Genomic DNA, 18,818 nt, shown 5'->3' with positions numbered 1-18,818 from the left:
AGCACCGGGCAGCAGTGAAGGGATGGGACTGGCTGAAGATAAGAAAATCACTTTGCTCCCCAAGAAAGATTCTGTTCACTGCCTTTCTACCAGTGATTTCTCGCCTGTCTTTGGTGATCAAGAGTTGTGAGGGAAAAGTGAGTCAGAAACATCAGTTATGGTAAGCTACGGGGAGGTACTGGCTCAACACACAGGCCAGACGCAGACAGATTTACCAGAGCATCCTTAGCCTCAGAAATCATTCAGTTAAAAATAATCATTCTTCTAGATTTTTATTGATGCTTGGCTGTTATCGGGGCTGTGTCCCTGTGAGTTTTCACAGGAAAACTGTTTGTGTAATCTCTGTTCTTGATAAAATGAAGTAGCTATCAAGAAATACGGTGGAAGTGACATCTACGGGGTACCTTCACACAGATGAGATAAAACAGTGTGTTGAGTCGGTGATATTCTGTCAACAGGGGCTGTGTTTAGCCACTCAGGCACTGGCATCTTCGGCTACATATTTATAACTCTGATAAGGACCTAGTTTTCAGCACAGTGGAGCAGAGCATCTTCACGGGGGAGATGAGACCACAGCGTGATACCAGATGCTGAAGTCATGGCTCAAGCCCTCTTTCCTCCTGTTGTATTTGAGATGTTTGTAAATCAAGGAGGTCCGAAAGGTAGTTGGTTCTGTGTACTTTGTGTATACGGTTGCATTTTTGGAATACTCTCAGATTTCTCTCGGAAAACTTGAGGCCTGAAATCTTAATATTTTATTTATTTTTTTTAAATGAAAACAGCTTCTCATGAAATCATGTGACTCAAGAAGCTTGAGGTTGATGAACAAACCAAGATTGCTATGGAAACCAGTAAACTTGTTATGCCTCCTTTTGGCCATAAACTCAGAGCTTTCAAGTCAGTGACAGGCTGGATTCGGAAGGCCCCAAAATCCCTTCCTGACCGTGTCCCTGGTTCACAGGACAAGTGCAATTTATCGTCCTCCCTGGAAGGAGGAGCTAGTGAGAGCTGAAGCAGAAGACAAAGGCTGTAGTCAGCTGTCAGGATGCTTTGAGGTCTGATGACCCCATCTGTGCAGTTGTAGAGCCAGGCGCTATTAAAACTGCCATGGGAGGACCTACAGGAGGGAAAGTCAGGCTTTGTCTCCAGGAGAATCAGCGCTTCTCTGTGTAGTCCCTATGGGTACCTGAGGAACACGCAGCTCTTCCTGCATAGAACCAGATGGTCAGCCCCGTGCAAGGTCATTCTCTCCAAAACGGAGTGATTAAGGGATTAATTAACTTTGTTTCTGGTATCTTTCCAGGCTCCTGGTCTGCAGCACCATGCTGGATCCCAACCCTCACTCTGCAAGCCGGAGGTGAACCCAAGTGAAAGCCAGCTATCGCAGTAGCTCTCAGGATGACCAAAGCACGGCTCCTCCGTCTCTCCGTGGTGCTGGTCTCCATCTTCATGATCCTCCTGATCATCGTGTACTGGGACAACGTGGGAACGGCGCACTTCTACCTGCACACGTCCTTTTCCAGGCCTCACACCCCAGGGGCCATCCCTGGTATCACTGCAGGTGGAGACTGGGAAGCTTTGCCAGAAGTGGATGAATTTTTGGCCAAGCTGCTTAGTTCAAACCTGAAACAGAACAGCTCTACCTCCCGAAAGACAGAGCAGCTGCTTGTCCAGGGCTCCAGCAAGCCCGTGGTGAGCAATTTGGAGGAGAACGTACGGGGCTACGACTGGTCTACACACAATGCCAGGAACAGCTTGGACCAGGAGAAACTGCAGATAGAGAGGCAGAGAACGTTGCGGGAGTTCTGTGCCAATTCCAGCTTCGCCTTCCCCACCAAGGAGCGCTCCTTTGATGACATCCCGAACTATGAGCTCAACCACCTGATTGTGGACGACCGCCACGGCATCATCTACTGTTACGTCCCCAAGGTGGCCTGCACCAACTGGAAACGGGTGATGATCGTGCTGAGCGAGAGCCTGCTGGACCAGGGGGTTCCCTACCGAAACCCCCTGGATATCCCGCGGGAGCACGTTCACAACACCAGCACCCACTTGACTTTCAACAAATTCTGGCGTCGCTACGGGAAATTCTCCCGGCACCTCATGAAGATCAAGCTGAAGAAGTACACTAAGTTCCTCTTCGTACGGGACCCTTTTGTCCGCCTCATCTCTGCCTTCCGCAGCAAATTTGAGCTGGAGAACGAGGAGTTCTACAGGCGTTTTGCCGTCCCCATGCTAAAGCTGTACTCCAACCATACCAACCTTCCCACCTCTGTTAGCGAGGCCTTTGGGGCAGGCCTCCGAGTCTCCTTTTCTGACTTCATCCAGTACTTACTGGATCCCAGGACAGAGAAGATGGCCCCCTTCAACGAGCACTGGAGGCAGGTTTACCGGCTGTGCCACCCGTGCCAGATAGACTATGATTTCATTGGGAAGCTGGAGACGCTGGATGAGGATGCTGCTTATCTACTGCAGCTCCTCAAAGTGGACAGGCTGCTCCGCTTCCCCCCCAGCTACAGGAACAGGACTGCCAGCAGCTGGGAGGATGACTGGTTTGCCAAAATCCCACTGGCCTGGAGGCAGCAGCTCTACAAGCTTTATGAAGCAGATTTTGTACTCTTTGGCTATCCCAAGCCAGAAAACTTGCTTAAAGACTAAAAGTGATTGGGCTGTGGGTGTGGGAGGGAACATCTGAAATACCAAAAATGTTTAAAGCCTCCTCATTTTTGCTCTTAACTCCCTTCCCCGTACAGGTTGGTACAATGGAATATATTTTTTCTACTGCTTCCCCTTCCATTTTTGCAATAATGCTGGAGTCCAGGATATTCCAGCCAGCTGTGCATATGCAAAAAAAAAAAAAAAAAGCCTGTTTTTTATCATTGTTTTCTGGGTTTTCTTTTTTTTTTTTTTAATGTCCCCATGTTTGCAATGGGTTGCTGCCCATGGTCACTCTGCCAGCTGTTTCCTTCAGTAGCTTTTTATTAATACTTTTTTAAAATTAATATATTTAAGATATTTAATACGAAGCGTGTGTTGTGGCAAAGGAAAGGAGGGAATAAAAAAACAAAAAGTCAAAGAAAAAAAAAACGAAGTGGTGCATCTGCCTCTCTGTGTTGTCTCAGGGCTGTTTGTGCTGGAGGTGTGGTGTTGGCAGAGTGCTCGAATCTCTTTGGGAGCTGGGTTTGTCAGTAGTGCCTTTTACCTGCCACGTCTGCTCACGGTCGCTCTGAGCTGGATGCAAGGCAGCTGGGGCAGCTCTTTGACTCTGCCAAACGTCCCTGGAAGAGTACCAGAGCTCTGGTGATGCTCGCAGCTGGCATCACTGAAGGGAAGTGGCTGTTGGGAGCACTGATGCCAACACCCGTGGCCAGCCCAGCACCCCTGCACTGCTTCCACTTGCAGCAAAGTGGTGGAGGGGCTCTGCTTTCCAAAAACATGTTTGCTCAGCCCCTGCTTCCATGCCTTGCATCTCCCACAACGGTCCTTTTGGGGGTTGTGGCCAATGTGGATGGGCAGAGCGTGCTCCTGGATGAAAAAAATCAGCATCACAGCTCCACACCACAGCAGCTGAGGCAGGAACAGTTCATCCTGTTGCAGGATGGGGCTGAGGTCTTCTGCTCCATGACCTAGTCGCTGCTGTGTTACACCCCCACCACTGTGAGTGCTTTAAGGGGACAGGGCAGGGGTGCAGATACTTATCCCAGAAAGAATAAAACCCAAACGATTGCTTTCAATTGGTGTGTGCCAAGGCAGTCTCAAAATTCATTTGTTTTCAGAGTGCTGACTATTGCTCGTGACACTGCATCCTCATCCGCTGCATTTCTGTTTATACCAACTGACTGATGCAGATTTAATCATCTGCCTCGCTGGGACCTGCTGCAGGAGTGATGGTTGCCCACTGTGCTAGGAGCCTGTGGGCTGCTTCCCAAAGGAAATTAATGCTTTTAGAGACACTTTTTGTATCTAATCAGCTGAATCTGCTTCTCTCTGAATTGCTCTGCAAAAACAGCCTGCGTTGCAGATTGGGCAGGGAACTCCTTTAGAGCTGAAATGCTTAATTACTTCTTGAGCTGTGAATGGTATCAGTGATTAAAGCCCAGGTTCAGGCTTTGGGAGGCAGCTCTGTGTTCTGGGCAGGCTTCTCTGAGCTGACATTTTCTCAGTTTCTCTCGGAGGCCATCAGCAGGCATGACTTTTCCTCCCCATTTCTTTACTTCTCCAACCTCTGTACATGTGTCGTCTTGGCATAGTGCTCTCTTCCTGGTAAATAGGCTGCATCAAGCTTTTTATTCTTTAAGTGAAAGGTAATAGCAAGTAGTTATGCTGGAGGCAAAGAATCTGTTTCTCATTGTATTCACAGCACTCTCCTGTAATTTCTGCAGAGATATTTGCAGTTTAAATGAGCCTGAAGCCATGATCTGATTCTTAGTGCTTAGATCTTCACAGCTTGGGGAAAAAGGAAGTTCCTGTTTCTGAGTCATTATTTAAAACTAATAATAGAAAAGTGTTGATCTATTCATTTTTTTTTCAATTACAAGCTAATCGCTGAAAAACAGAAAAATGTTGAGACTCTTCGTCTCCTGTAATGAGTAATCCCGAGAGTCTCACGGTTCCTGTGATATTTACATTTCTTCAGGGCGGGTTCATCCTGCTCTTCAAAGATACAGCATGGATGTTTTAGGCTGTTGTCATTACAACGTGTTTATTTTTTTTTCTTTTAATTTCAATTTAATTGATGTTTAGTATTTGCAGACGTGGGCAGCTGGGAACATCGCGCAGATGCGCTGCCAAGCGCAGCATAGCATGAGCTGTGCAAACTTCCTTCCAGCTGCTTCCCCTACGCCTCTTGACCGAGCCCTGTCTCTTCCTGCCCCTCTGAACCGTGCTCAGCCCATGTGCCCCCCGTGATGCTCGTCCTGCAAAGCAGCTGCAGCTGCATCCTCACCTGCAGCCACCCTGTGATTCATGGCTGTGGCTTGTCCCAGGCAGAGCGAGAGCATCCTTCCGTGGTCCCCGGCTGTAAGTCGCTTGTTGTGGGCAGAGGAGGAATTGGTTGCAGGGTGTTACCCCTCTCGACTCTCATTTTTGGTGGTTGTGCAATTGGCAGAGAACACGCAGGGTGGCTGCAAATCTACCCGGCAGCTGCATGATGGGAGAGCATCCTCTCTTTCCATCTGCCTTGTAATTTTAACAGCAGGAGAAGAAAAAATCCTCCCTCCCTTTGCAAACCTCAGAGAGGGGACTCTGCACTGCCCTCCCTCCTCTGTTCCCCCACGAAGCTGGGCAAAGTGGGTAAATTCCAGCATTATGTGCTAATACCACCCCGAGGCACTCTTAGGTCCATCGTGCTCCACATGCAAGGTTTGGGAAGCTGCCTGCAGGCTCCTCAGCAGCTTCACCCTCAGTAGTTGTGGTCAGGGTGGTAAAGATGGTTCAAGAGGGCTGTCTTCCATGCTTACCCTCTTTTACCCAAGTCCAGCCTGCTTTTGCATTTAAGCAATTTCAGTCTTTGCAGACCCACACCCAGCCAGAGCTCTCTGTGCTTCCCCTTGCCACGCTCCAAAACGCTTGCAGGGAGGAGCAAGAAGCTCCGATGGAGAGGGTCGCTTTGCAGCGGGTGGCTTCTGGCTTGCAAATAGCTTGTTCCTCGCTGCTTTTTCTTTTGAAGCCCTCTCTCCCCACCCTTCCACCACTGTGAATGTATTGTTACGGAGTCCAAGGCGATCCAGGCTGCGCTGAGCTTTGTGGTGAGACCACTGCGTTGCCAGAACTGGGACAGAGCCTCCGGCTTCGGGAATGTGCATTTTTTGTGGGTTTCTTGCTCGGTTCTGATGATGTAAAAGTGGAGGGGTTGGGGAGGGGGAGGACAAAGAGTTCAAACCAGCCGTGCTTCCTCTCCCTGGTTTTCTAAATGAGCTGGAATTCGGTATTTGACAAATAATGGCAGAATGATTGGCAAAGGCAGGCAGTATGCATCCGTGCTGGACTCAAGTCAGGAGAGGGGCTAAAAATCCCAAGTTAAGATGGCTTTGATGCTAGTACTGATTTTATAAGGGATAGAAAAATGCTTTGAAGTGGCCTACTTGTGTCTAAATAAACCTGGCTTTGTCGTTTCATGCTCAGCCTGCAAAATTATGTCCTGTTCCCCTTCTGGCTTGCTTTTCCCTGGGGTTGACCACTTGGCAAAAGCCAGCCCGGTGTCTCCAACCAGGCAGAACCAAAGTGCAGATGCAAAAATAACCTGGGGTTTGACCGAGGTGTTCCCAGGTGGAACTGCAACCAGTTTTTGTGCTTGCTCAGCGTCACAACTGAAGTCTTTGTGCAGCCATTTGACAGATGGGGTCCCTTGCTGTTCGATGCAGGACTCACCTCTACAGCACGAGGTATGTGACCTGTCCCCACAGCCCCTGCATGCTCCAGGGAAGGACTGTCAGGCCTCAGAGCTCTTTGCTTTTTGAGCAGTGGCATGGCTTTGCCAGGGTACGGAGAGTCCTTAACTCATGGATTCCTTTGCATCTCGGAAATTTTTGCTTTAACCGTTTAATTCACATTTTGGGATAAGATTGTAGACCCATCACCCACGGACAACCCATGGGGCAAAAAGTTTCCCTGGGATAATTTGTGGAGGGATTTGGCTGTGCACTTTGAATCCCTCCAGGTGGCACTGGGAGGGTGGAGGGCAGGGATGAATGGCAGCATTGAAAGGGTGGCGAAGAAAAGCGAGTTTGTTCCTCTTTATGTAAGCTGGAGTGCGGGGAAAGCCGGTGACTTGGCAGGATCACGTGTGGCCGTGGTGCAGAACGGTGCCAGGGAGGGTGTGGGGTGCGGTGACTGGACAAGCAACTGGGGTGGCTGGAATTTAAGGGCTTGCCCATGAGCCCGCTAGGAAACCTTCCCATTGAGGGTAGGGGGAAAAAGAAAGATGGGATTTAATGAAGACAATGATGCCTGGGTCTGAAGCAGGGTTAAGGCAGCCCTTCTGTTCTATTTGCTTAACTCAGGGATCCAGCTCGGCCTGCAGAGGCTGGTGTTGGCTCCTGCAGGAGCTGGGTAGTGCTCAGCTGCGGGGGAACCTGGCAGCGATGCTGGGCAGCGGCTCGCTCACTGCAGGCGCTGGGTCTGCGAGCGGTGCCGTGGCTGTGGCAGCTCCTCAGTGGCCCATCTGAAACCCATTTGCTGTTCCTGGGCTCTGAGGAGCAGTGTCGTTGCTGCCAGGCAGGCTGCAGCTCCCAGCCTGGCTCCTGTGGTGGCGGGTTCCATCTCGAGAACTTTTGCAGCTCGGCTCCAGCATCCCCTCGAGCATCCCGACGTGCCGCAGCGCCTTCCTGCAGAGTTGTTGCAGCAGCCCAATGTCCTCCCAGCCCCGCTTCGTTTTCGCTTCATCTTTGCTTTTGTGGTTGTGCATATTTCAGAGAAAGCTTTAAATAATTAAAAAAAAAAAAAAAAAAAAAAGGAAGTGGAGAAGTCATAGCAGCTCAGCTCAGTTCCTGTTGGGAGGGAGATGTGAAATCAGCGGTGTGATGCTGGGATGGGAGAGAAGGAAGTTTCCACACCAAAATGCTCTGGCTGTGAGTTTGGGCACCCCGAGTAAAACCTTTTGGGGCCTTCCTTGCTCTCCGATACTCAGAAAACCCAGCTGCCCTACCTGCAGCTGCTATTTCCTTGCCCTGGGAGGCTTTGGAGTGGGGCTGCAGCCTCAGCCACTCTTTTGTGCTGCATTTCTGCCCCGGGGAACAAGTTGGGAACAAGTTGTAGAGCTTAGGGATATGGTTTAGTGGGGACTGCTAGCGTTAGGTCAGAGGTTGGACTCGATGATCTTGAGGTCTCTTCCAACCTGGAAATTCTGTGATTCTGTGATTGGGGTTGCAAGAGGCCAGCAGCGAGCAGGCGACGTGTGGGGCTTGGTGGTACTGGGCTGCAAGGATTCAGGCTCTCACCATTTCCAGACCTGGCAGCAGGGGCACCGGAGCCCCCTGGAGAAAGCTCTCACGCTGCTCGACGCTGCTCACAGCTTTTCGCTGAGCCTTTCCCTGGGCTTGAAAAATGCATTGCTGCTGCAGAATACCAGAGATTACTGCGGTGTGGGTGGGGGATTTGGGGAGAGATGATGACCCCCTGGGGCTGGGAGATGGGGAGCATTCGGAGTTCCCCTTGCGGGAGCTGATGTCGGTACCCGTGACAAACCCAGGCACTCTCACAATTGCCCGTGTCCTCAGGCCCAGAGACAGATGAGAGCGTGTTTTTGATTAGCAGTGCTGCTAATTGTTTGCTGCTTGCTGAGGCTGTCTCCTGCCTGTCCCTGTGCTGGGGACAGCGGGAGGTACCTGCTTTCTGGTGGCTTTTTGGGGCGAGCTGTGCCTGCGGGAGGCCCGGAGGCCTCGGGGCAGAGCAGGCCTCAGCAGCGCCCAGACTGAGAGCCTCGGCTGCAGCATTCAGCAACAAAAGTCACACAACCCCCCCTCAATCCAGTCTTTTTGTGCCACAGGGTGAGCCTGGAGGCTGTTGGCATGAAAAATATGTGTATTGATTCACGAAGTCCTTACTCTTCGGAGACCTCAAGGGCTTGCATGGGTCCATGGGCAGAACTCAGCTGAGGAAATTCATGGAGGCCGTGGCTGGCTGCCCCGCTCCGTCCCTGGCTGGCTTCCAGGCAGCTCGAGGTGCAGAGCGTGCCATCCCTCTGAACAAAGTGTCTTTTTTTTTAATTTTTTTTTCTATCTTGGAAGATGCTGCCTATCCTTGACTTTCCATGGGGGCCAGGGAAGAGCTGGGGGGTGCTCAGCCAGCTAAGATGTCCATGAGCGTTGAAGGACTTCTGCTTTTCACCTAGTGAAGGGTTTAACAGTTGTGTCTCAGGTTCTTATCCTTAGATTAGGCTGAATCTGGTTGCCAGACCGTACCGATACCAAAATACTCCCATCCCTGTCTGAACCATTAAACAAACAGTCTGAGACATTAAACAAACGTGGGAGACTTTTCCTGACCCACCGGGCAGTGCCTTAACGAACCTCGTGTCTTATCCCCCGGGCAGACGGATCACACACGGCTTTGGCAAAGCTGCGTTTTGTGGCAGGGAAGCTGCAGCTTCAGTGTTTATTTCTCTGTCATTCTCTGCAGGAATTCAAAATGGATGGGAGAGAACGCGACCGGGATTGCCTCTTGTTTTGGTTGGAGCCTGGACAGTCCTCTGTGGAAAAAAGGGAGGAGCGCAGGGGATAGCGATGAGCCAGCAAGACGTGTGTCAAAAAGACAGCAGCGGCCAAAATGTGGTCAGCAGGGAGTGGAGCGGAGCCGGGGATGTGTTTCTGGAGGGGAAAAAAAGGGTGTGGGGAGCTGAGGGCATCTACAAACAAAATGAGACCACTACGGAGCGGGTAAATGCTGAGAGGAGCAGGAGGGACTGCTGAGAAGGCAAGGGCCATCCTCTGCAGCATGGGGAGCTGCCCTGTGTACTTCTCCAAGGGTGGGAGCAGGGGCCACGGCAGAAATAATTGAATAACCAAGCGATGAAAGCTTATCATAACACCCTGAGCAAAATCCAAGGAATTCTGCTACAAGATGCAGGGTCAGACATTTGGGATAGGTGTGGCTCTGCGAATGGCGGTGGTTCTTGTAGACTCAGCCCACCCAAGCAGCTGTTTAGAGGCAGGCTAGCATCAGCAGTGGGCTGAAGTGCTCCTTGCCTGTGCTGGCACAGGAAGGCTTGCAGCTTTGCCAGCCCTTGGGCTCTGCAAGAAGGTGACATCCATGTGGTGCAGCTGCTGCTGTGCTTGGGAGATCACAAGCGTGCCATGCAAGCTGTCCCCAGATTACAAAACAGAGCAGGGATGAACTGACCCTTTTTGTTTAAATCAGCGGTGCCAACTGGGATGAAATACCATGAAGAACTGTTCCGCAAAAGCGGTGTGACCAGACAGGGGATGGACGTGCAGGAGAGGAGGTGCCAATGACCTTTCTTGAGGTATTGGGTGCCTCTGTTTCCATTTCCCTCTCTCAACCTTTGCGTGCCTTATTGATTTCAGACTGTATATATTTTGGCTCTTGGGTAAATCAGAAGTATTTGCTACCTAGAATAATCATGCTGAGAGTATAAAGCTTTGTACAAAGGCTTCAGTGACCTTTAGCTAATGGGAAATCGATGAACCAAGTGTATGCAAGCCTTTCCCAAATGCTGGGTAATGCCGCACATGGTGGGGACCCAACCTGGCATAACCCAGGTATCCAATACCAGTTCTGGGCAGGCAGATCTTCTGGGTAAAGGTTCTTGCATCAGGTCAGCATGACCTGGACTTGTGTTTCATGGTTATTATTACATAATACTGTGTTTTTAAGAAGGTACCTATTTATATATAAAGTCAGGTGTCAGAATCAAGCTACACGTGAGCACATCTGAGCTGCTTAAGCAAATTCAATAAACTTTTTGTAAGGTGAAATGCAGACAAGTTCTGGCCTTCTGTTTCCTATAAGCAGAGGATCATTTTTCACGATTACGGTTGGCGTGTTGCAACGGACCATCAGCTCTAGGACGGTCGCTCCTCCCTGCTACCACAGCTTCATCCCCTCCAGCCCTCCTGAGAGGGCCCCAGCTGTGTCCTGGGGATGCTCGTGTTGTGCAACCTCCCAGCAGTTATTGCAGTGGGTGTGGGTGTCCCTCCAGCTCTGTGTCCCCAGGCCAGCTTGCTTTTTTCCTGTTCCAGCTACTGTCAGCAGCCAGAGGGAACTGAGTGCCTGTGGCCAGTCTTCGCTGTGGGATCCGGGCCCCTGTAGTGAGTCCCCAGTTAGTGGGGCTGGAAGCTACTGCTAATCCCTGCTCAGAAATGGTGCAGTCAGGATCGTGTTGGTTTTCCTTCTTCTCTTTTAAAGTCCTCAAATCTGAGCTTTCTGGCCCTTTTCTGGAATTCTCAAAATAGTGTCGGGTTTTTCTTCCAAGACCTGCCTGCCAGCTGCAACAAGGGAACGAATATAACGCGTGGTGGATAGTGAGACTCGGAGCTATTCAGCAGGTGCTGCCAAAACAAGGCATTTCTGGGATTGGTTTTGCATTGCATATTGCTTTTCCTGGGGAAAGGCAGGGTGCTAGGAGCCAGTGTGAAACCAAAAGCCCTTTGTAAGACCAGGATTAGCCACGTTTCTGTGGCACCCCGCAGCTCCAGCTGGAGGCAGAGCAGCAAGATGAAGCTGCTGGGGTAAAGTCCCCTTCACCTCCCGAAACTGGTCCCCCAGCACAGCCATTGCTCCAGGCAGCGGTTTCTGGAAGCAAATCTGTTTTTTTGTTGTGGTCATAGTGTGTTTTGTTGTTGTTGCTGGTTTTGTTTAAAAAAAAAAAAAAAAAAGGCAAAGTTTCTGTCATCAGCAAGTGAGAATGTGAATTCAAGATGTCGGGGCTGGCTCCAGATGCTGTTGCAGTTCGCATTTATTACATTTTTTAGAGCTTAGCAAAAAGGTCAGTGTGCTTGGATGCAGTTCCTCACTTTTGGAAAGTCTGCAGGTTTGGAAGTAATGCTTTTCCTTTTATTTGTAATAGGGAAACAGCCTGCGTGCAAAGCTCGCCTTTGGAAGCGAGATACCGGCTGAAATCTAGCTCTTGAGTTTGTCAGCTCAGCCTGAAAAGACAGTTAGGGACAAGGTGTTTCTTTGTTTGCTTTTTTTGTTGTTGTTTGTTTGCTTTTTCATCCCTCAACATACAGGAAAAAGCTTTCAGCATAGATTAGGTTGCTGTTGTCAGGGTTAGCTCCTGCCTGGCGGTGCCTATTGGAAGGAAATTTCCAATACAGCCCAGTTGCCAGAGACAGATTCTTTGTTGGAACATCCTGGTGCAAGTGTTCTGACTTACAGTGACACTATTTAGTGAGAGAACACATGGAAAGTGGCTGCTTTGTTTTTAACTGCAAGCCTGATATTTTTTGTGATATTTTTATTTTTTAGCTGGTGTTTGCTTTGGACAAGCCAGTCACCACACTGCAGACGTGATACCACCTGGACGTCTACAAACCAAGTGTTTTCCCAGGACCCTTGGCTGTGTAGACCTGTGTAGTGGTGAGAATCGAAGAATCCCATCGGGATGGGGTTAAGGTGTTGGTGAACGTGGCCACGTAGCCGGAGACAATCTGCTTTTCTCTCCTTTTCTCAATTTCTGCCTCCTGAGAGGCAGACACTCTGTGTTTACCTCCGGGATCTCATTTGGTGCCCTCCGTGTCTTTGCACAGCGCTGAGCCCGGAGGTTGAACCGACATTTTTCCCCTATAAAAATGGGGAAAATGGATGTGTTTGGCTTGATTTGCTGCCTGACCCTGGCAAGGCATTTCTAAAGCTGTTTTTGCTGCTGCAGCTCTCTGCCCAGCAGCTGCACAGCTTGACGACGTGGCGCAGGCATGGCTCTTCCCAGCCCTATTTAGACATCTACCCAAAGATAGCCGGGGCTGGATTTGTATTTGTTTTTCTTCTTTTCTTGTTTGGTCTAAACCAACGGGGGATATTTCCCCCCTGAAAGAGCAGCAGTGTTTGGTTTGAGAAAGGATGAGGTCAAGAAAAGACAGGAAGAGGCTGTCTCATTGTGTTTTCGGCTGTTCCACTGCGTTTCTGCACCTGCACCAGGCTTCCACTGCTGAGAACTGAGGCTCTGCTGCGCTCCCAGCACGGCGCTGACGGAGAGGAGGAAGCATCCTCAGCCCCCAGACGTGTCCTGGGATTTTCTTGTCACTCTGTCATCACCTCCAGAGTTAAATCCTGAGCCCACCTGGGTCCCTGCAAGGTCTCTGGAACAGCTCCGAGCTGACTGCTCATTCTGCACTGCCCACCGTAGCAGACACCAGCTCCATCCCAAATGGATGGAGCTGAAATCCTAAATGGGATGGTGATGAATTAGATTCTCAGCAGGATTTTTCTAGCTCGGAGCTGTATCGCCACAGTTTGCAGAATTTCCACTTCTGCAGTGAATATGGGGTTGGTTTTGTCTTGTGTGCTACAGAGCTGCTCTTAGGATTGGGGCATTGATGAAGCAACTGGGGTTGAATTAAATAAAGGCAAAGCCGTGGCTCCTTCAGAAGATTTTAAGGCTCCCTTCCCTTTTGTGACAAATCTTAGGTTTTTCCCCAGCAAAGTTTTCTGTGAGTTAAAAAAAAAAAAAAAAAAAAAAGAGAGAGAGACTTCTCAAAATGAATGGTTTAAAAATAAAAGAGAAGGAAGGGAAGCAATTTGCAGATTGTGTTTCTGGATTGTTTCAACAGCAGCTTAATACAAATAAGACCCACATGCTTGAATGTGTTGGGGTTGCCTTTGTGGTGCCTTTTCTGAGAACAGAGATAACTGCAAGTGTGAAAATGTCGACACAAAGGGTTTTCCGTTCCTCATTCTGCAACTGGGTCATGCCCTGATCCCCAGTGAGTCACTGGTCTGCTTGGGGCCTCTGGTTTTCCTGGGGTTACAACTACAAGCACGGTCCTAAGGATTTGGAAAAGTTCTTGTGCCAGACGGATACCAAGAATTACTGGAAGTGTATTTAGGTTAATGGCTGCAGCAATTAAAAGGTTTATGTTATTTGCTACCTCAGGCTGTGGTTACAAGGCAAGTTAAGCAAACGTTTGGGTTGCTGCTGCAGGGCCAGCAAGAAGGTACTGACCCATTAAATATCTGCTTCCACTGGACATCTGGTACAGGGGTTTGGTTTATGCTAGTTGTCTTTAATCTAAACCACGCATATTCGATAGGTCAGTACATGGCGATCAAAACGTTGTATGTTGCAGGATGTGTGGTACGTGCTGCAGAGCACTGTACAAATGCTTTTCTGCGTGGGGTAGCCTCTGGATTTCAATAGCTTGCTGGGCAGGTCAATGGTAAGTTAACAGCTTTTAGTCCTATTGGCTCTTGATGGGATTTACTTTGACTTAGGAAAATGCAGCATGGCTCAGGCAGGCTTTTTTTCTGCCAAATTATTTTCCTATATGTTTTTCCTATTGCTGCTTTAACTGTGCCTGCTCTGCCTGTTTTAAAGGTTGAGGTGGGGCAGTGCCTGTTCTCCTTCCCTGCTCCCCACACAGGCACATTTCGGGGAGTACCACAGCCAGAGACCTTGCAGTCTGTGCGGTTCAAGTGTGTTTGATACTCAGGTCTTTCACACCAGCAATTCGCTCTGTGTTTAGTCTAGCAGCATTCAAGATTATGGTGAGCAAGTGGAGCCGGGAGAGGACTTCAGAGATGCTGGAGAAGAAAAGTTATTCCAAGAAACTGATATACTCTCAGGAGCCTCAGGGGCAGCAAAAGAGAGAATAGAAATAGGTTATCTAAAGCCTAGGCAAATAAAATATTCTTATTATAACTGAATGGGAACCATGCCAGCTCTCTGTAAGCAATATTTCTCTTTGCATCTTGCTCTACCAGTTAATTGGACATCTATTATTTCATGATTTCAGCAGGAAACATAGCCTGAGTGATGACTTTGGTACCCAGCCCAGCACCACTGTGCACTTTCAGAGCCCTGCATTGTGGAAGTGCTTCCAGTCACTCTCTGTTCCTTCTCCAAATGCGTACGCGAGCTGTCAGAGCTTCTTGGTGACATTTCCAAGGGACGGCGGCTCCACAACATGCTCCTCCAACAGGCAGCTCCCTCTGTGATGCTCAGAACCCTGCGAGGACAGAGGGGGAGGCAGCTTCTCCTTCCCCACCTCCTGCTCCTCTCCCTGCCCTGCCCGAGGACAAGCTGTGTTTGGGCACTGGGAAGACAGAGCCGTGCTCTCCACAAAGGTATGTGGGAGTCCAGTTGGTCCCCCAGTGCCCAGTTCTCTCTGCCAGCCTATTTCAGCCATGGTTACATCCAGAAGTGTCTGTGGAAGCAGCTAATTTTAATTCCTCTACCTTTTTTTTTTTTTTTTTTTTTTTCATGATCATGATTTTGTAAACAAGTTTATTCACCCTTCCCACCTGGCTCTGGGCTTTATCCGCATGCAGCCAGGGAGCACAAACCGAAGTCTGAGCGCAGTCCTAGCTGCCCACCCGGATGCTCCTAATGAATTGTTTGCAGGCAAGCTTCAGACCTGCAATTACACTCAGAAATTATTCAGCAAATAGTTTTGAATAATGAATCCCTTTGAGAAATTTGAGTTGCTCTGCGGGCAGATTCCAGACGGAGAACATGCTCGGAAGTCTCATTTTTTAACACATTTTCCCCTCTGTTTGCCAAGCCGTGGGGTTGGCATAGTATCCCTTTCCGATACCTTCATGTAGGGCTAAACTGCTCCACCAGGCACATGCGTGGTGCATGCTGAGAGTGCCCACTCATGTCTCCTGCTCCAAAACAGAGGCACAGGCACCGTGTGCCCCCAAATCTCCTCATATCCCCCCTTGACAGGGTTCTTCACGTGTAGATGCTACCAGCAGTGCAGAGCATCAAGGGTTAGGGAGCAGGACCCTGCTGGTTGTCCCCTCTGTCAGCCAATGTTACCTGTGTGATCTGCAAAATGAGCCTGAAATTGCTGCGGTGCCTTTGGGCAAGGGGGCTGTAGAAATGTAAAGAGCTGGGAGAGCTCTGGGGGAGAATTTGACATCCTGAGAGCTAAAGGAGGAGGCAAAAGCAGCTTGTGAGGTGAAGTTTCTGCAGGTTTATTCCAGCTCCCTCCTGCCAGGCTGCGCAGTGAAGCGTGGTGCTGATGGTTTCTGGCTGGGGGATGGAGAGAAGTGGCAGGGAAGGCAGAGCTAAATGACTGACAAGCTTTTGCAGGCTGAGGCTGCTCCATCCGTGTGTCACATCGAGGGGCTGATTACTGCAGAATAAGAAGATGGTCCCTGCCAGCAGGGAAACCTGAGGGCAAGGAGCTGAGGACATGAGGACGTGTGCGACTTGGCACAAGATCCTGATGGGTAAATATTGGGGCCTGTCACTCACACGGCCCTAACGATGCTGTGTCCCCTACAAGCGATAGGGAACAGCGGGATTCTCCCCTTCATCAGACAAGCCCCATGGGGTTGAGCTGCATCTGACGGGCTGGGGAACTTCCATGGTAAAAGAGAGAGATCTGGGAGGCTGTGAGGGGTGTCCTCTTTGTGCATGGTCTCTTGCAGGTATGGAGATCCATAAAAAAGCAGGTGGCATTGCCACAGCTGTGGGGTTTGTGCCTCCTCACTTGTTATTCCACAGGACCCATCTCCAGGTCAGGCACCAGCTCTGGGTTGAGTTCCCCTTGAACCAGGGCTGTCTTCCAGCCTCCTGGGGATCTGCCTCCATGAACACAGCAGCTGCACCTTCCCCACCCCAAAGGGGATGTAGGAGGAGGGGAGGGGACCCACACTGGGAAAACCACCAAGGGCCGAGTTACACAAGGCACAGAGATATACGGAGAAACCACGCTGGCAAAACGTTTCTTTCCTCATTTTGGAGACACCAGCAGGCAAGGCCAGCAGCAGTGCTGGAGCAAGAGGCTTGCAAACACCCGTGGTTCACGTGCCATGCATTTGCTTGTCCCGTGCCTGTTGCAAGGAGCCAGCATATCTTTGTAAATAGCGAGGCTCTTCTCTAACCAGATGCCGGTGTTTGCATATTTGGAGCACTATGGCCACAATCTGTCAGCGGGAGAGCAGCTACGAAGGAAACAGCTCTGGACGCTCGTACGCAAATACCTCAGCCTGGAGGTAGGGCAGGAATACAAATTCACCCGTGTCCCTGCTGGGCTCTTTGCTATTAGGCTTGCAAATTCCTTATTTTTAGCTGTGTTTGAAAAACACCCCAACCTCCCACAGCCCCTTCCAAAGGGGACAGGCGAGACGTGAAATTCCCTTTCTCAGGATGCTTTGCCACCTAGTGCCCAGCCGGGGAACCTCAGCCACAGCCTGCTCTGGGCAAAAGCACCTCAAAATCCTAAATTGTTCCACTGTTGTCGTTCCCATCCTGTCTCTGAACAGGTGGTGATGGAAAGAGTGACTTTGTGGTGGAAGAGAGATGACTTTGGACAGAAAATCCTGTCCTAAAGGAGCCTTTCAGAAGCATTCCTCTGGCACCTGGAGGATGCTCCTGGAGAGATGGGTACCTGGGGGGGTGCTGTGCCACCTGGAGAGCCAGGCTGCCTGCTTCCACCATCAGCAGTCATCACATTATCAAGCACTGCGGCTGATTTAACAGCAAGGACAGACAATTGCATGCATGTCCTCCTGCCACTTTGTATTCGCACTGACAAATAACCTGATGCTGTGTGCATCCAATATGACCAAACACTTTTGCTTACAAGGATTAGGTTTGCAAAGCTATTAGCTTCCTAAATACGCCAATAGGTGACTAATGGCTTCTAAGTGAACCTGAGACATACAAAGGGGCTGAGAAAAGGCAGGAAAAGGTTCAGGGCTTTGTATCACTTAAGAGCTGCAGCTCTCAAGTGTTTTGAAAGTATATGTTCAATGTCTAATATTCACGTCTAATGAAAAGAAAAACCTGAAAGGAGTACCTGAAATATTTCAATTACTTTATTGATTGGTATTATGGAGCATATGTTGCTAAACCTCATTCTGTTGTGGTCCTGCAGCAGCTGAAAAACAGCACCTTTGCCAAGGGTTTTTACAAGCCCTTTATTTATATTCCTCTGGTTTGCAAAACGCAGCTCTGTGGAGTTCAGCTCATGCCTATTTTTTGTCTTAAAATCGATGTGCCAAAATATCACTGTAGCAAATACACAAATCATCTCAAGTAGTGTATTTCTGATGGTCTTAAAAATAGAAATAAAAAATTGCAAAATGTGGTCATCACCAATGGCTTGAACACAAATAGAACCATCACTAGACACAATTTATAAATTATTTTACATGTTACAAGGTCATGCAAAGTGCAGTTTTGCTGTTTGCTTTATAAGTTCAGGTATTAGAGGAGTCTCGTTCATAGCAGAGGTAAGGTTTTTCTCCCCATTAATGAAAGCTGACATAAGTAATGAAATCCACGTCTCTGACCTGTGGGGGACACCAAGCTTGTGCATGGGGAGGATGCTGCAGTTCAAAATCACCATGAAGTTATGAGAAAATCTCAAATTGCTTTTATCTCCAGCTGAGAAATTGGGCAAAATCTAGAATTTCCTTACAGCTTACAGAATTAATTGTCAACACAGCCCAGCTATAAATAATTTAAGTTCCACTTAGATAGAATGAAGATTCCAGTATCTCATCAAGTCATCATGAAGATAATCAGCTTGTGTCCTGTTCCATCGCAAATCCCTGTGGAAATCCCCTTTGTCTTCCTCGAGACATGGTGCTGTAGTCTCTAGGCAAGCAGGCGGGGGATGCAGGGCAGCGATTCTGCTGAGGCATCAGCTGGATTTCAAAGCTGGATTCTAAAAAACAGCCCTCTCAATTTGTCTATCTGATGGATGCTACAGAAGCATGGGAATTAAATTTAATGGCCTTTCTTTATAGAGTCTAGAGGCCGACTAATTTTAACGTTGGATTCTTTTCAAGATGGTTTTTAATTTGACATTTCTTTTTAAATGGGGATGCTTACAGAATGGCTGTGCAATGTGATTCAGAGATGGGGTAGGAATCCTGAGCTGTTGCTTCAGAGCTGGAAGAAGACAAAACATGATGAACCATCACTTTGGGTATTTCAGAATTCACTCTCAGGACACTAGGGTGTCTTTAGAGCACAGTGGTGTACTTCTAGCTTCTCAGTAGGCCTAACGAGGTATCACTTTGCAGCAGCAGACCTAGGAAGACACATGACTTCCTACTCATTTCGTAGCATCTTAGGGATCTCTGCACCGACAATATCATGGAAAAGATTATTACTTCTTCAAGAGCCACAGTGATATGTGGCAGCAGAGATTAAATCCGGATATCAAATGTACGAGGCACGT

The 18,818-nt window shown here is 49.1% G+C and overlaps 1 protein-coding gene across 1 annotated transcript in view; it reads left to right on the top strand.

Annotated features, from left to right (window-relative positions):
• CHST12 (carbohydrate sulfotransferase 12) overlaps positions 1 to 18,818 on the top strand; it is a 54,752-nt gene that overhangs the window by 4,531 nt on the left and 31,403 nt on the right. The window contains exons 2-4 of the mRNA XM_084537263.1: positions 1,304 to 5,288; positions 6,124 to 6,383; positions 9,118 to 9,940. Of these exons, the coding sequence (XP_084393389.1) occupies positions 1,399 to 2,658 (1,260 nt within the window). The 5' untranslated portion in view covers positions 1,304 to 1,398 and the 3' untranslated portion in view covers positions 2,659 to 5,288; positions 6,124 to 6,383; positions 9,118 to 9,940. The remainder of the gene's footprint in view (positions 1 to 1,303; positions 5,289 to 6,123; positions 6,384 to 9,117; positions 9,941 to 18,818) is intronic.

The sequence above is a fragment of the Aythya ferina genome (assembly GCF_964211825.1).
Source record: "Aythya ferina genome assembly, chromosome: 15".
In the NCBI taxonomy this organism is placed as follows: domain Eukaryota; kingdom Metazoa; phylum Chordata; class Aves; order Anseriformes; family Anatidae; genus Aythya; species Aythya ferina.
The sequence above is the reverse complement of the archived record's forward strand: the minus strand, read 5'-3'. Positions and strand labels throughout refer to the sequence as shown.